At 44.4% G+C, this 18,193-nt stretch overlaps 1 protein-coding gene across 1 annotated transcript in view; it reads left to right on the forward strand.

Annotated features, from left to right (window-relative positions):
- Window positions 1–18,193, forward strand: part of GLI3 (GLI family zinc finger 3) — a 165,313-nt gene that overhangs the window by 81,217 nt on the left and 65,903 nt on the right. The window contains exon 5 of the mRNA XM_048510456.1: window positions 1,025–1,226. Within this exon, the coding sequence (XP_048366413.1) occupies window positions 1,025–1,226 (202 nt within the window). The remainder of the gene's footprint in view (window positions 1–1,024; window positions 1,227–18,193) is intronic.

Here is an 18,193-nt window from a genome sequence, read left to right on the forward strand (position 1 = left end):
CCTTTGAGTCTCCTGCAGGAGAGAAAGGGGGGGATATAAATCCAAACTCTTCTTCTTCTTCTAAAGTCACAGTAAGAGGAAGAGACCGGCCTGAAGTCATTGAGGGAGCTTCCGTACTTCATGCTGTCCCCTGATCCTAATCCAGTACTGTAACCACTAAAACCACATTGAGTCTAAGCATAACTGTACAGAAGAACAGTGCAAAATTGGTAATACAATCCTATAGGTTGCCTCGTTCAATTGTATGAATGAGGAATAGTCATGTCACGTGGCGTAAACGAAATGCAGTGGTCATGTGTATGATGGGATATCTAGTTTCAAATCCTTATTTCACCCAGATCTCAATCAGCGATCTAGGACAAATCTTAGTATACTACGGAGAGTGCCGATTTAATCCCTTCTGAACCCGCTGATCTCAGTGGATTTAGAAAAGTGTAACTCTGGATTGCACTTTGGACTTCTTAGAAAGGAAGGGCGAATGTAAATTCACATGTTTTGCAAAGGGTGTGGTTTATTCATAACTTCTTTGATATAGCATTATCCAAGCAGAAATCATGAATGAAGGGGGGGGGGGGATCGAATCTTGATCTGTGTTTTGTGTTTTACGAGTCCTCGTTGGGTCTTTTCATTATTACGATTAGGCTTTAGGTTTGCCAGTCGCTTGGATTTGAACCACTCAATCTCCTTGCTTCTAGTGAATTAATGATGTGAATGTCTAAGTAGCCATCAGCTTCATAAATCACCAGAAATGAGAGGGATAACACATAAAAGTCTTTCCCTTTTGTTTAGCCATTTATCATTTTGCTGGCGCATTAATAAACAGAGCTCCCCTGGGGTAAGCAATGGAAAGATAAATTTTTCTTCCTAATTTTCCTCGATCGCAGCCAGTACATCATAAGCGGAACGAGTGGGCTTGTCAAAGGCGCGTCTCCTTGTGGTGGTGACTCTTTATAACCATTGCCAGTAGTGATATATAAAGAAGGTAGAGTACTCGGGTAGATAATTGTTTTTGTTTATATAACAGGCGCCAGGTTTCCGAGCCCCAGGTTGTCAGCGAGACCCAGCCGAAAGCGAACGCTGTCCCTATCTCCGCTGTCTGATCATAGCTTTGACCTTCAGACCATGATCCGGACATCTCCCAACTCCTTGGTCACAATTCTCAACAACTCCCGCAGCAGCTCATCAGCAAGTGGCTCTTACGGCCACTTATCCGCAAGTGCAATAAGGTAAGGTCTTGCAAAACTGCAGGGATCCTTGATGGGTATAAACCTTGCAACCGTGAATAAGCAGTGACTTCATTATCCACTTTCAGTCCAAACCAGTGTTTTCCAATCTTTTCGATGTCATGGTACCCTTGACCTCACTCTTCATATCTCACGGTACCCCTGCCATCCTCCCCCCACCTTCCCTTCCCAGTTCCCCTGCTTGCCACCCCCCACCTTCCCCCACCTTCCCCTCCAAGGGTGAAGAGAGCACAGGGGGGTGGGTGGGAAGTGGCTGCTGACCTTGCGGCAGGATCTGCCCCCTGGGTCAGCTCCATATCCTTGCTGGTGCCTGCAGGAGACACCACAAAAGTGAGGGGGGCTATTAGCATTGCTGCGGTACCCCTGGGACATGCTCACGGCACCCCAGGGTACCATGGAACCCTGGTTGGGAATCACTGGTCCAAACCTTCAGTCCAAAATACCACATCTCAGTCAACAAGAAGTTCGTTTTTTTCCCCTGAAGTACGTTGCAGCTTTGAAATGCCTGTTCCTAAAATGCTCTTACAGTGCAATCCTGAGCAGAACGGCATCCTTCTAACTTCACTGGGTTCAGTGGACTTCAAAGAGTATAACTTTGTTTGGGGTTGTACTGTTGGCGGAGCCCGATGTTTCAGCTGATCACAACAATCCGTCTTAAGCAAGAGTACTTAGATCAGTGTTTCCCAACCTTTTCGATGTCGCAGTACCCTTGACCTCGCTCTTCATATATCAGGGTACCCTTGAGGTTCGTTTGATTTATTTATTTATTTTTGCATTTTTAGGTTTTTTTCCATTTTTGGCCTGTAGGTGGGGAGAGTGGCAAGCAGGGGGAGGGGAGGGGAAGCAGTGTTGACAGCCGCTTTGTTTGTTTGCCTAAATTCGGCATGGATTGGGGGGATTTAAAGGAAGAGTTCCCTTTAAATCTACCCCCTCCCCAATCAACGCCGAATTTAGGCAAATAAAACAATGCTGTTTTTCAATGTTGTTTAAAGGGAGCCCATGAGGCTTCCAACCACCCCCCCCCCTTCAAAATCCATTTGATTCCGGGGGTGGGGGGCAGGCTGTAGCATTGTCACGGTACCCCTGGGATGTGTTCATGGCATCCCAGGGTACCACGGAACCCTGGCTGGGAATCACTGACTTAGATAAAGGTTGTGGGGGACGGCTGTTCTGGCGGTGTGCAACTTGATTCCATATCGGGGTTGCTCAGAAGTATGCTTCACTGAGTCCCTTGAGATTTTGTCCCTAGCTAGTTTACAGATAGCTGCTTTAGAGATACATGAGTAGTCAGGTTTGCAGCGTTTTTGCATTCTCGATATAAAAGCCCATCTGAATCATTAGCCTTTTTTTTTTTTTGCATTTTTGCCTGATCGTGAAAACTATTAATAAAACTTAAAGAATGCTAATTGCTTAATCATTTGCTTTTAATGTCATTAATTCATTTTGATTGTGCAGCTGGGAGAAAGCGAGGCTCACACTGCAGATAAGTGACTTGCTGTGAGTCCTCTTTCAACCCTGTGCCTGCCTTGGAGAAGAAGAAAAGATGGCTGAAATTTTCCCAGCCTCACAGGCAGACCCTTGAAGAAAGCCTATTGCAAAAGCTGGCAACATTTCTGCTATGTGAAGTAAAATTTCCTCTGAGGGCTCTTTCAAAGTTTGCAAGCATTCCGGGGTTTTTTCTTCTTCTCTGATATCTGACCCTTTCCGTTCCCTGCTTGCCCAGGCTGCCTGAGCAGAAACAAGAAATTAACAAGGTCTTGTTAATTACAGACAGCTTCTTTTGGCTGTATCTGATTACTTTCTCCTTGCTGCTTGGCTGAGATTAAGCTAAACAAAACTAGGAAGAGATTAAGCAATTTGGATCAGGAGGGTGAGGCCGGTTTGAACAGCAGGAGGAAGAACTGGAATGGTCAAGGGTGGAAGGTTGGGAATACAGGAAGGCAAAATCAACTGAGCTTTCTTCTCAAGTCCCAGCTGTAATCTAGAAGGGAGATCGGATGCAATTTGGCTGTGATTTTGACAGTGACTGTTTTTCATGGAGAAATGTGACTATTTTGCATGGAGGAACACATGCTTAGACCAAAATCGTATACTTTGCCACTCGTGCTTACGGGTTGCTGAAGCCAATTAAATCAACAGGATCAAGTGAAAGTCTTAGGTGAAAGTGAAAAAGGACCAAGACTATGCATGAGTGAAAATATAAATGACTCATTCCGCACATGCAGACTAATTCACTTTCAAACTGCTTTCAGTGCTCTTTAAAGCTGTGCGGAAGAGCAAAATCCACTTGAAAACAGTTATGAAAGTGGTTTGAAAACGCATTATTTTGCATGTGCGGAAGGGGCCCAAGAGGCCTAACATGTTGCATGTCACAAGATGAGAGATTTTGGTGACTGTGGCCTGCCGTGTCTGTGGAGTTTGGGATGTCACAGTAAGATGATGGCTGTTGCAAATCATAACAGGATTGGTTCAAGATCAGGAAGGGCTGCAAGAACTAGGTCCATACATGATTACGTAAACATGTTGGGGCACTTCGCTTTTGTTCACTGCCCAAGTATGTCCTTTCCAGTTTACAGATGATGTAAACAAGCTCTGAAACTGTTGAAAAACTGGACCCTATCAGTGAATGTGATTAACCTCTACCACGAACTATTGCCAAGCGGGCTTGGAGCAGCAGTGGCGTAGGAGGTTAAGAGCTCGTGTATCTAATCTGGAGGAACCAGGTTTGATTCCCAGCTCTGCCGCCTGAGCTGTGGAGGCTTATCTGGGGAATTCAGATTAGCCTGTACACTCCCACACACGCCAGCTGGGCGACCTTGGGCGAGTCACAGCTTCTCGGAGCTCTCTCTGCCCCACCCACCTCACAGGGTGTTTGTTGTGAGGGGGGAAGGGCAAGGAGATTGTCAGCCCCTTTGAGTCTCCTACAGGAGAGAAAGGGGGGATATAAATCCAAACTCCTCCTCCTCTTCTTCTTCTTCTTCTTCTTCTCCTCCTCCTCCTCCTCCTCCTCCTCCTTCTCCTTCTTCTTCTTCTTCTTCTTCTTCTTCAGGAAGGGTTGCACAGACAGAGGGCAGAAGTTCTTCAGTATTTCCTATCAAAATTTACAAGGATGAAAAAAAACTGTACAGGCAGACTTTTCTGTGAAAGCTTTACTTGTTTTATTTGTTCAAGTATTTCTACCCAGTTTCTCATTTGGGGACTCAAAGCAGCTCACAGAATAAATACTAAAATATTGTTTAATTTGAAAAAACTAACAGTACACTACTTCAGTGTACTGCTCTGGTTCTGGATCCACCGGCCTGGCTCATCCCAGACTACAGGTCGCAAGTCAAGGTCCAGGAGCCCTTCAGTTCTTGCCCTTTGCCTTATATTTCTGACCATGGCTAGACTTAAATACCTGTAACAGAGGAGGGAACAGAAGCTCAGCCAAGCTGTCATACAGCTCGCAGAGATGATACCAAGATATTTCTCCCGTTGCTGAACAGATGAGCTTTCTCAGAATCTGAACTTGTCAAGCTACTCCATGGCACAGTATTATTGCTCCCTTTCACGTGTATCCTTAGATACACATGGGCTCTCTAAGGCTCCTTCCACACAGCAAATGTATAACAGGTTGCAGTTGTGAGAAAGGAACCCGTTTTTCTGTTTTTGCGTTCAGAAGCATCCATGCAGGCAGCAATTGGAGCCCATGGAAACAGTCTGGGTTGCTGTTGCGCCTTCGCACGGAGACTTGTCTGGGTTTTTTTCAGTTACTTCCCACACATTCATAGCTATGCAGGCATACACAAACGAACCCCCACAGCCATGCCCATGTCCCACAATATGACCAGCTGCATCTGCGTAGCTGTGCAAATGCAAGCTGCAAAAAAAAAAAAAAATCTGTAAAGGGAAAGGGAGGCAAATAAAGTGCCTCCTTCCTGGCCGTTCACTCAGGAGTAGCTGCATCCCAGCATTTTTTAGAAGGAGTTCTTGTTCGGTGAGTTTTTAAAAAAACAGGTTGGAGGAAATAACACGGGGCAGACTCGTTTTGGAGGCGGGATCTGGGCGAAGTCCCCCCCTCCCAAATGGTTTTTTTTTTAGCATCTTACACCCGTGTTTATTGGCCCAGGCAGAAGAGGCCTTACTTGGGTTCAGGACGCTCATCGAGAGCTGCAACCATTTCGGGAGAATTAAATTCAGTGTCACGAGGAAATTTCTTCCACTGCCTGACTGAGGGCGTTTCCCCACTTACCTTTGCTGCCCTTTGCTGCACGCTACTCTCAGTGCGCGGCATCTCTGGCGTGCGCCCGGGCGTCCCCACAACCCTGCGCTCTGTGCGGGGTCATCAAAAGGCGCCGTTTCGAGGAGCACCAGGGATGCTGCGCGCTGAGGGGGCACGAGATCGGCAGCGTCGGGGCGGCTGCGTTGTCACCGCCCCTGTAGTGGGGAGTGCCAGGGGACCCTGCGCTACTTGAGGAGAGTAGCGCGGGGCTTAAGGTAAGTGGGGAAAGGGCCTGACTTGGAAAACTGACACACTTGTCCATTAGAGGGTGCAAAACATGTGATTTGAGGATCATTATCTGGATAGCTTGCAGGAAAGTTCAGTGTGCCTCTGATAGGCTACCAGTAGCCACAAAGCAACTTAATCTTTTCCAGAGCAAGGTTTAGATTACTGAGGAAATGTGGGAATGTACAGGAATTGGAAAAGGCACTCAAGCGTAAGGATTGTGAAACTGTTGTGTTCAGGAGAATGTGCATATAAAAATGTTATATGAGAGGAGAGAAAGAAAAAAGTGAAAGAGAGCCAAACCTCTGAGGATTCTGCACAAGGGAATGGCCACGAGGAGAAGTGCGGGGTGAATTTAAAGACGGGGAAAGGAGAGTTTTTAAGAGAAAAGGAGGGAATGGAGACGTCTGCTGAGCTGATTGGATTACATTGTCTGTTTAAATCAGGGGTATCCAATTCTGGTGCTTCAGATGTTCATGGACTACAGTTCTCATCATGGACTACAATTCCCAGCAGGGGCTGATGGAATTGTAGTCCATGAACATCTGAAGCGCCAGAGTTGGACCCCCTTGATTTAGATGATCCAGAGATTCAGCATTGGGGACTTTTAGACAGAGCTTCTAAAGGTCCCGAGGGAATAGTTAGAAGAGTTGCTGATTCCAGAAGAGAAGACAACCTCTGAGCCGGCAGAAGGATAAGACTGCACAATTTTGGCTGGCAAAACAGCCACCCCAATGGAATATCGAATAAATAATTGTAAAGGAGTCCACGATTTCATGGCTTTGATTAAGTTGGGGGGAAGGCTCCCCAGAAAGGCAATGAAAGGCAATTGCATCCAGGCAAGGTGGATGAAGAGAGCTGGTGTAACCTCAGCTTGTGGGTTCTGTGGGGCAGTACTTGGAATGAGTTGCTACAACAATTTTTAAACAACAAAATGGTTTACTTTTCTTTACAATTAACACTTTTGAAACATCAACATTTAACGTTACAATTCAAGGTCCTGTTCAGGTTGCATTTCAAGTCCTTCTATTTACAGTCTACTGATATTGCCAAGTCCAAATTCTTCTTTGCAAGTTGGCTGGCTCCTGAAGACTCCAAGGGCTTGATGAACAGGTTGCAACATGATGAAGGTCTCCAGGAGAACTCTCACCCATTACAACCACAAAAGAAAACCCTTAACAAGGTGTTAAGGGCTTATAGAAATCAAGGTCCGAGTCTGGTAGCCTTGTCTTCTGCAAAGAGCTCTTTCAGCCTTTCTGCTGCTCTGAGTCTCCACCCCCTTACTGGGTCAACCCATTCTGGGCCAACCCATTCTGGGCCTGGGGGTTACACTGGCAGGGTGGATGCTTCACCCATGCCTGAGGCAGGTTGGGAGGAGATTCAGGCAAGGTCAGTAAAAGCAATCTAGCCTGCTTGACTGCTTGATGGCAATTAGATTTTATACTCAGGAAGACTTGACCTTGCTGATGAAATTAGATGGATAAATCTAGGTGGATGCCTCGCTTTGCAAGCCCCCATGGCAGTGAGTAAGCATGCAGATACCCCATCAGTGGGCCTTTCCCCACTCTCTTCGATCCCCCCTATGCCGCGCGCTGCTCTCAGCGCGTGGCATCCCAGGCACGCGCCTGGGCGTCCCCACGACGTCATCAAAAGACGCCGTTAAGAAGAGCACCAGGGATGCCGCTTGCTGAGGGGGCGCGACAGCGGCAGCGTTGGGGCGGCTGCGCTGTCGCCTCCCCTGTCGTGGGGAGTGCCAGGGGACCCCGCGCTACTCTCCTCAAGTAGCGCGGGGCTTAAGGTAAGTGGGGAAAGGCTCAGTGAATCAGTCTGTCTCCAAGTTTTAGCCACCCCCCCTTCTCTAAAGTAAGGCATTACTAACTCCTAAAATGGCTGCCAAAGCAAATTTAGCCACGATGGAATCAGAGCAGACAGCACAAATATGGGAAGGGAGTCCCTGCAGGGAGTTCCGTACATGAAAGGCTATACAATCATAAGGGGGCATATTAAATATCAACAGATAACCACCACCACCCCGCTGAAATTCCTATAGATTGGAGCCTCATGTCTGCCATATTTAGAAACGAGTGGGTGTATGAAATACAGTTGTCACTACTAGTCTGTCTCCCAGTTATTATCTTTATTTTTCATTAGATGCTGTAATTTTGCCAAATATATTTTGTTTTTGACTGTTCGCTGCTAAATTGAGCGTTAAAGACATCCAAAATAAGCAGCATAAAAATGTTTTTTTAAAAAAATAAACGTTATTTTTATCTTTAGAAAAATAACCTTAATCTCTGTTTTGCATTCATACCCTGGACACCAGAGGGAACTGTTCAAACAATCCCGAAAAGGCTTATTTCAGAGTGCATTACAGTCCCATGAGTTCATACATGTTTCAGGGAAACTCCTGGGTCTTGGAGACAACACATTTTCATGTAATTTGTTTATCTGTTGTAAAAAATTGGGAGATTTTTTTTCAAAAGAGGCTAGTTTCTTTTAAGTACAAAAAACTCAACTGTTAGAACAAAGTCTCTGGATACTCCTGGCATAGGCCCCTTCCGCACACACAAAATAATGCGTTTTCAAACCACTTTCACAACTGTTTGCAAGTGGATTTTGCTATTCTGCACAGCTTCAAAGAGTACTGAAAGCAGTTTGAAAGTGCATTATTCTGCATGTGCGGAATGAGCCATAGTTAATCAGCTCGGGGCCTGAAGTCAATAGGATACTGGTTGTGGTGGGTTTTCCGGGCTGTGTGGCCATGGTCTGGTGGATCTTGTTCCTAACGTTTCGCCTGCATCTGTGGCTGGCATCTTCAGAGGTGTATCACAGATCATGAAACAACGTTTTAAAAAAAATCTGCAAAGCCAATCAAATCTCTAGTGGCCAGTCAGAATCCTTTCTAAAAAAACACTTGGTCAGCTCAGGAAATATATTGGTGAGTACGATGGCTCCCACAGATATCACATTGGGGACCCTTGTTTTTTTAATCTAAACATAAGCATACAAACGAGAATGTATCTTGTTAGCAACAGTCGCTCTAAGGTAAATTCCAGAACTGTGACCAGAATCTACAAGGCCTCCTTAGGAGGACAACCGCAGAGAAGCCACAGTGTTTGGATTTGATTATAAAGTCGGTTTTTCTTCTTTTGGAAGTGAGTTCTATGAAACGTAATCTCCTCATGTAATTGAAATGTAATTTTCTGACCCGTTTTACCTCCAGTTTAGAGCACAGGTTTAAAGATGGAAGAGAGTTGCAGTTATGGGAACATTGAATTAAAGTGTGGGCGGGGCGGGGGGAGGACTGTTGAAAGATGGTATAAAATTAAAGTTTTCCTTGCTGGAAAGTTTCTTCTGAAATCTGACACAGCAGTGGAACCTGAACATAAAGTGGTTGGGTTAAGGCTGCCATCCTTTGAGCGAAGCAAAAATACATTAAAAGAGATACCCCCCCCTTTAAAAAAAAAAAAAAAAAGGCAGGAGTAATTGTACCCCTGCTGCAGAATTTAGAAATACTTAAATCTGAAACCTAAATACCAGCAGAACTCAGACTGTTTCTGCTCAACTTTTGCACAAAGATATACATAGAAAGCAGTTGGCTCTTAACTAACACAATCTTAGGCTCATTCCGCACATGCAGAATAATGCACTTTCAAACTGCTTTCAGTGCTCTTTAAAGCTGTGTGGAATAGCAAAATCCACTTGCAAACAGTTGTGAAAGTGGTTTGAAAACGCATTATTTTGCATGTGCGGAAGGGGCCTTACATTGAAATCTACTGGAAATAAACTTGTCTTTTCATGATGCTTCCCTGTTCTGGAGGAGCAATTGTTCCCTTTTCTATTCTCTATGCAAATGATATACTTCCTAATCAGAAGGTTTAATGCTAACAGTCAATTCCTGCAGTGGTTTTATTTGTGTGGTTTCTGCGCTATTCCCTGTATTTGAGGAGGAGAGCTTGTCTGAACTGCGTAGGCATCCATGCAGAAGAGCCCTGATTCACACGTGGGAAGAGGGAAAGGGTGGGTTTAACGTTCCTCTAGCACATCAGAACTGCAAGCATACAGCCAGCATTGTGTAGTGGTTAAGACCGGTGGACTCTAGCCCCTTCCACACATGCAGAATAATCCACTTTCAATCCACTTTGCCGCTGGATTTTACTGTGCGGAATAGCAAAATCCACTTGCAAATAATTGTGAAAGTGGATTGAAAGTGCATTATTCTGCATGTGCGGAACAGGCCTCTGATCTGGAGACCCACATGAGCGATGACCTCTTATCGGGTGAACTAGATTTGTTTTGCTACTCCTGCACATGAAGCCTGCCGAGGCGACTTTGATCTAACCACAGTTCTGTCAAAACTCTCTCAGCCCCACCTACCTCACAAGGTGCTTGTTGTGGGGAGGGTAAGATAAAATGATTGTAAGCTGTTTTGAGATTCCTTACAGGAGAGAATGACACAGTATGAATACAAACTCTTTTCTTCTTCAAGTAGTACATGAATGAGGCGCTTTCTTTTGGTCCTTTTACTTGAAAGCGGTAGGCTGCACAACTTAAAGATTCTTTCTCACTGCCTTTGATATTTCAGGTTATTCTGTGCAAAGCGGTAGTGGAAACATTATTAGGATTCCGTGCTCTTGGCTAATTTTGGGGCTGTCTGCACTATCTTTTGCCAGTTTCACTGTTTCGCAGTGGTCTCTGTGGAGACCTCAGTCATCACTTTGTCAGCTAAATATTATTTGGAACTGTAGGCTACTATAGGAGATCCATTTTGCATTGTGAGGGACATTGCTGTAATTGTTTCTGAATACAAAAGACTGAGATATTGAATAGACAGCTGAAACAGTTAAAATGCCAAGCAGCGATATATTTTATATTTCCCCTTAACACAAACATTTTTGCATGCGCATCTAACTGACTTTACAAGATTCTTTTGGTCTGCCTACAAAGTTCCCTCCCGATCCAGGAATCCACAGGCAATTTTTGTCCCTGCCTTTTAAAGGACCTGTGTGTTCCACATAATGTGAAAGAGGCATTTGACCACTGATTTTTATATTGGCAATGAAGACTGTCAGTATTCTCAGCCTGGTTCCCAGAAGGCCAATGATACCTGAAAATAGCCCCACCTTGACCAAACTCATCCTGAGTCTTCTGAGTTCTCCATACAAGAACAGACAAAAAGCTAGAAGTTCATGGCCTAAAATGTATCTCCCTCTTCACAACACCCCCTTATATTTTAAACAGCCTGAAGCCCTATAACAGCGGTTCTCAACCTGTGGGTCGTGACCCCTTTGGGAGTCGAACGACCCTTTCACAGGGGCCGCCTAAGACCATCGGAAAATGCTCTTTTCATATTTTATATATACCAATTTTATGGTTGGGGGTCACCACAACATGAGGAATTGTATGAAAGGTTCGCAGCATTAGGAAGGTTGGGAACCACTGCCCTATAAGATGCTTATTGGATGGTTCATTTGAGAATTTTTCATAACGTAATATTTGATTTTGGGGCCTTGATATTTGATTGTATTCTTTTATCATGGATTTATTATATCTGTATTGCTGGACAATATGAGGACCGGCTCCATATTTTACTGTAAATAAATATATATACTGAAAGACTGGAAGGAAACTATTTAAAACATTACCTTTCTGAATTCTGTCTAATAGAAGGCTGGAGCTGAGACTAAGCAACCAATTCAAATCAAATACATGAGGCAACTGAAGAATGTTACACATGTGCCTAAATTGTACTAAAAATATTGTTTGGTCTAAGTGTTGCCCTGTGAATCAAAAGCTTTGTTAGGATGTTGTTTTTAAATTTATGTTCTCTTTCTACAACTAAATATATTTAGCCCAATCCATCAAGTAAGATCCGTGCACAGAAATATATTTTCTTGGGAGTCTTTGGATGCACAAACCCATCATAGCTTCCTTGAGCCTCTGCCAGAGGGAAAATTTGGGATAAAACTGTTTAAATATATAGGTCAGGGGTCTTCAAACTATGGCCCTCCAGATGTTCATAGACTACAATTCCCATGAGCCCTACCACTTGGCCATGCTGGCAGGGGCTGATGGGAATTGTAGTCCATGAACATCTGGAGGGCCATAGTTTGAAGACCCCTGATATAAGTTAATCCATATTGTAATCTTCATATAAGTCTAGATAAACTAGCCAGATGGCGTCTTCTGGGTGTGGAATAGGTGCCTAATTAAAAATATTATTGAATGTGATTTCAATGTGAATTTTATATTAAAGTCAACCTGAATTTTTGACCCATCATGCAAAATTAAGGGAAGATTTGGTTGGTGTACCAGCGTTCAGATTTCTCCTCTGTCGCCAACATACTGTTGTTTACTTTTCAGTTTTACCTTCTCATCTTCTGACTGATTTGTCAAGATGGTGGGAGGGATCTACCCCTGCCAATTCTCCAATATTCCTTCTCATCTTTTCTTCTCTTCCTCCTTCCCTGAAATCATAAAGATAAGACCAGTCCTCTTGATGACAGCATCTTGTTTATAGGCAACCTTATGAAAAGAAGAAGAGTTTGGATTTATATCCCCCCTTTCTCTCCTGTAGGAGACTCAAAGGGGCTTACAATCTCCTTGCCCTTCCCCCCTCACAACAAACACCCTGTGAGGTAGGTGGGGCTGAGAGAGTTCCGAGAAGCTATGACTAGCCCGAGGTCACCCAGCTGGCATGTGTGGGAGTGTACAGGCTAATCTGAATTCCCCAGATAAGCCTCCACAGCTCAGGCGGCAGAGCTGGGAATCAAACCCGGTTCCTCCAGATTAGATACACGAGCTCTTAACCTCCTACGCCACTGCTGCTCTTAACCTCCTACGCCACTTTGAGACTCCTTACAGGAGACTACTTATAGGAAAGAAAAGTGGGGTATAAATCCCAACTTCTCCTCTTCTTGGTGGTTCTGTGCAGGTTGCCGTTCGTGCAAATGTTGCTGCTCCAATCCTCTTCAATTAACTGATATATCTTCTTTGCAAGTAAGGTGTCAACCTGCAGTGTAGTTTTAACTTGCAGAATGAGGGAAGTAAGATCCCTTGGCTCTAAGGCCCTTTCCACACGGGCCAAAAACGACGGCCTGGGGGCGGTAAAAACGCCGCCCCCAGGCCGCCGTTCGCACAGGCGGCGCTGCTGCAACGCAGCAGCGCCGACCTGACTGCACTCCCCAGAGGCGGCGTCAGGTCGCCTAAACAACCAGGGTTGTTGAGAAGCGTCTTCCCGTGGCGGCGGTGCGAACTGCGCCGCCCGGGGAGTGCTAATTCCCCTTCCCTTCCCATGTACCTCGTGAAAGCCATGCGTCCTGCTGGCCTCTAAGTCCCTCCCTGGCACAGCCGTCCGACCCTGGAGTCCGGAGGGAGGGCGTGTGAGCTTAGGAGAACCAGCACTGGGCAACGACTCTGTAAGAAAAAAGAGAGAGGAAAAAGCGACTCCATCTTGAACGCCTGCAAAATCTACCGACCTCTCCAGGAGCCGTCCGCGATGTCACCATTCTCGAGCGGCCCTCCACCTCCACGCCGGGCGAATTCCTGCGGCGTGGAAGCCCGCGCTACGGCCCGTCTTGATGGCTTTAAGAGAATTTTCAGTTATCTTCCAGCAGGCATAATAGATCCCTATGAGTCTGTTCCTTTGCAGATTCTTATTTGCTTTCCTAGTTTGCTTTCACTGCTGCTGCTTATGATATTCCTGTTTTCATTTGCATGCCACTAGCTGAAGATCTTCTGTGCAGCAAGCTGTTTGTAGAGGCACAACATGGAAAACTGAGAGCCAAGTGTAGGGATATTGCTTTGGAGACCAAGTCAGAGATTAATGCCTGTCATTTGGAGGAAGTGTGGGTAAAGAAAATCTGGGGGAACAAAATGGTGGCCACTGTAAGTCATTGGTGCTGGTGTTTTACAGCTGTATTGGGGATGAGAATAAATCCTGCTCTTGAATTTATAGCCGAAACAGTTATTTTGAAAAAGGAGAGTGGAAGAAAGAGAGAAAGAAAAGAGAGGACAAACTACGGAAGCCAGAGATGATGCATTTCATTCACCTTACAACTGATTTAGACCACTCCCTTTCTTCATATATGTTTTCTTTCACTGAACATTTTCCTGTTCATCTCTCATATTAGCAAGTACACATATACGTAATGGTGAGCCCACTGCAGAAATTCACTCACTGCAGTTACTCACATCATTAAAAACCGTCTTAAATATATCCGAGATAAAAAAGAGACGGAAAGCGAGCCGTTACTCCTTCCCTATCACGTTAACTGACCTCTACCCAAGGGTCGCTACAATCGAGTCAGAAAAGGAGCTCTCCTTTACAGAGCTCCTGAAATCTTTGCAAGGCTGATCAATAGAACAGGAGCGGCCACTGAGAAAGCATCAGTAATGACAGCTCTTACTGCCCAGAGTGGAGGAACAGCTAGCGATCTTGAGTCTTGTAAGGATGGAGGCGGTCCCATATGGTTTCAAATTAGGCTTGAATAACACAGGAGGAAACGTTCATATTTCAAGCCTGACTGTGTATTAGGCTTCTTTTGAAACTCCGGCATTGCGGTTGTAGGAGTCATTCACAACATGCTCATTCAGCTAGCCAGAGTTTCTCAATCTGGATCGCACAGTTCTGATATCCATCATCTTTCTACTTGTATGCTGGATAACATTTTCTCCTGCCAAGCCTGTAGTGCCATACAGGGTACATGTGCATCTGTGGGCAAAGAGAGCTGTATAATCCAGTTAATTAAGAAGAAGTAGCCATGGTGAAGAACTATAGAGCCATAACTTCTCATTTCCACCCTTCATGATCCTGTTTTTACATGTGCATATACAATGGACTGTGTACTAGAGAGTACCATGCAATTTTATGTTTTTAGGGTTTTCCAAAGTTTCAGATTACATCATAAATATAATTTCTGCAGCAGTGTCGTAGTGGTTATGAGCAGGTGTGCTGTAATCTGGAGAAACCGGGTTTGATTCCCCGCTCTGCCACCTGAGCTGTGGAGGCTTATCTGGGGAATTCAGATTAGCCTGTACACTCCCACACATGCCAGCTGGGTGACCTTGGGTGAGTCACAGTTCTTCTGAGCTCTCTCAGCCCCACCTATTTCACAGGGGGTTTGTTGTGAGGGGGGAAGGGTAAGGAGTTTGTAAGCCCCTTTGAGTCTCCCGTAGGAGAGAAAGGGGGGATATAAATCCAACTCTTCTTCTTTTTCTAAATCAAGATGCAAGGACACTGAGGGCTACGCTAGAAGTGTTGGGGGCAGTTGTGTACTTCTGCTTGGGAGCCAGAGGTCTCATTTGAAGAACAACAGGGGCCAGTGAGTGAGGAGTGCAGAATCCTGGTCTTGCTCGTGGTTAACTTGCATGCAGGTCCTTCTCCCAAGCCAGGATCTGCACTCATGACATCTACTTTGGCTCTGTAATGTTAGACTTCCCTGCTGGGATGAGTAAGCCGCATAGAATCCAGCAGTCCATAGAGCCAGCATGGTGTAGTGGTTAAGAACAGGTGGATTCCGATCTGGAGAACCGGGTTTGATTCTCCACTCCCCCACCTGAGTGGCAGAGGGTCATCTGGTGAACCACATTGTATTTCTTTCATTTACGATATAATTGCCTTCCTTATCCTTGGCTTGTTAGCTAGACTGATAGTGAGCAACAACACTCAGTCAAAACAGCTTCTGCAAAGCCCTGTAAGGTTTGCAAAAATCAGAATGTCACAATCTGCACTTATCCCATTTCTGTATAACAATCTAACTGATGCTCTTAAGATACCTATGCTTTTGAACAACATGGATCCCACAGTGTGTGAGAATGTAGCAAAATTTCTGCTAACAATAATAGACGTAAGTCTAGATGAATACCAACCAATGTCTATGTATTATGACCACATATAGCCAGCAGTAATTTTTCTAGCTTCTGTCAGTATCCGATGACGTTTAAGTGAGTTAACTTAGCTGAAGGAATGTCCTATAGTTACAGAAGGACCATGTATATATTTTAGTATTTAGTATTTTAGTACCAGTGTCTATAATTGTGAGCAATAATGGGCAAATTTTGTATGCTGATTTTGTATGTTTATTTTATGCCAATAAAGGCTTGTGACTTCTGCAAAGCCCTTCTCACAATTAAAAATCCTCTGTATCAACTGTGCTTAATAAAATCCGAAGTAAAGGATATTTAAACGTTAAAAGATAAAGGCATGTAGGAGTAAAAGACGGTGAACCACATGTATTTCCACACTCTTGCATTCCAGTTGAGTGACCTTGGGCTAGTCACAGTTCTCTCAGACCTCTCTCAGTCCCACCTACCTCACAAGGTGTCTGTTGTGGGGAGAGGAAGGGAAAGGAGTTTGTAAACCACCTTGAGTCTCCTTACAGGAGAGAAAGGTGGGGTATATATCCAAACTCCTCTTCTTCATTGAATATGCTTAGGAACATGCTGCTCAAGTGATTGTTTTCTAATATTTGTATATCTGGAGATTTGTTCCTCTCAGTTATGAATAACCGGGATTTTCCATTGTCTTCTAACTGGATGTTCAACAGCAAAAACAAAACAAACACACAATTTAAGAAAAAAAGGATTCTTTACTAAGAACAGACCTGAAATAACATTCAAGAAAAAAAAAACTGTAGTAAAAAAGGCAAACTGTTCAATAATAGCTATTTATTGCAATAACAAAACTTTAGATGGAGCAAAAGGGTAGGTGACATGGCGTTTTACAGCACTTTTATTGATAATGTTGCTCTGTTACATTCCTCTGTGTGAAGCAATTTCTTTAATCTTGGCTTATGGCCCACTCTTTCATATGTCTCTAGATCTTATTACAAGGGAGAGAGAAAATCAATTGGTTAAATGTGTTTTGAACGCCATGCTTGTCATATCACTCATTTGTTTGCAAAGATGGAAAGCTCAGACCATACGGAATGTCACCTAAAGAATTTCTATCACTGCCGTTTGGTTGAGGAAGCTGATGGATTAACCTCTCTCTCTCTCCCCACCCCCCCTCTAAATTAGTGATCAATGAGCCTCAATGTAGAAATATTCCAGTGGGAAAGCACCCACTCCCCCTTTCAGTTAAACACCAATAAATGTCTATTAAAGCCCATTATGCATGATAATAGCTGTAATCACTTCATTACTATAGCTCCCAAGGAACACCTTACAGCAGTACCATGACAAAAATGTTCCCGGATTAGTTATTGTTGGTTACATAACATTAAAAAAATAATTTTATGGAAAGAAAGACCCTAAAAATCAAACAGATCATTGCAGGGTTTTGTCATCCTCTTTAATTTTTTTATGCATAGTCTCTTAGCTGGCTGTTGTGGGTTTTCCAGGTTGCTGCGTCCAGCGGTTTTGGCTCCTAGCATTTTGCCCGCTACCAGACAATGGCCGCACAGCCTGGAAAACCAAAACATCTAGTTGATTCCAGCCATGAAAGCCTTTGGCAATATTGTTGAAGCAGCGGATTTACTCAGAGTAGACCACCTTGCAGGACACAATGTAGACAAGAACGGATAGACACACAGTCACCAGTGCAGTTCTATTTATTGCTGCTAACAAAGGGCTTCGCCAGACCACAGGTGTTTGTAGGCACACATCACACTGCTGTCTTTGCTAACTATATACAAAAGTGGTACCAATCAGGTGCCCTCACCTTATCAGGTTTGCACACGGTACAAGCTGTGCGCTTGGTACTAATCTGCACACTGCACCTGTTAGAAGGAGGGTCCAGCTGTCATTTAGATTTTGCTCATCTAAACATTTACACATGTTCTGACAAATATTTACTTTGTTAGTTTTAGAAAAATCTACTAGGCATTTTTAGTGCCTATCAAATTATGTGAGAAGGAGGAGGAGGAGTTTGGGTATAACCTCTCCCCCTCCCGCTTTTTCTCCTGTGAGGAGACTCAAAGGGGCTTACAATCTCCTTTCCCTTCCGCCCCACCCCCTGTGCCCCTGTGAGGTGCGTGGGGCTGAGAGAGCTCCGTAGAGCTGTAACTAGCCCAAGGTCACCCAGCTGGCATGTGTTGGAGTGCACAAGCTACTCTGGTTCACCAGATAAGCCTCCACAGTTCAAGTAGCAGAGTGGGGAATCGAACCCAGTTCTCCAGATTAGAGTGCGCCTGCTCTTAACCGCTACGCCACTGTTGCTATGCCACTGTTGAACAGATCCTTTTTTGCAAGGCTCATGGTGTATTGTGATGCCAGTGATGAGTTTAACACAAATTTAAATCCTTTTGACATAATTAGTGCTGTGGCTCAACACATTAGCTGAAAGTACTACTCTTAACAGAATGCGGTATTTTCCTCTAACCCATTGTAAAAAAGAAGTCATAGGATGCATGTTTTTTTTCAGTTTGACTGTTGTCCATAAAGAGGGTTTGGGGTATAGTATGAATAAGTGACTTTTATCAGTGAGGTGATCTCTCCTTTGCTCTAGTTGGCCCATTTAAGA

The sequence above is a fragment of the Sphaerodactylus townsendi genome, linkage group LG11, assembly GCF_021028975.2.
Source record: "Sphaerodactylus townsendi isolate TG3544 linkage group LG11, MPM_Stown_v2.3, whole genome shotgun sequence".
Classification (NCBI taxonomy): domain Eukaryota; kingdom Metazoa; phylum Chordata; class Lepidosauria; order Squamata; family Sphaerodactylidae; genus Sphaerodactylus; species Sphaerodactylus townsendi.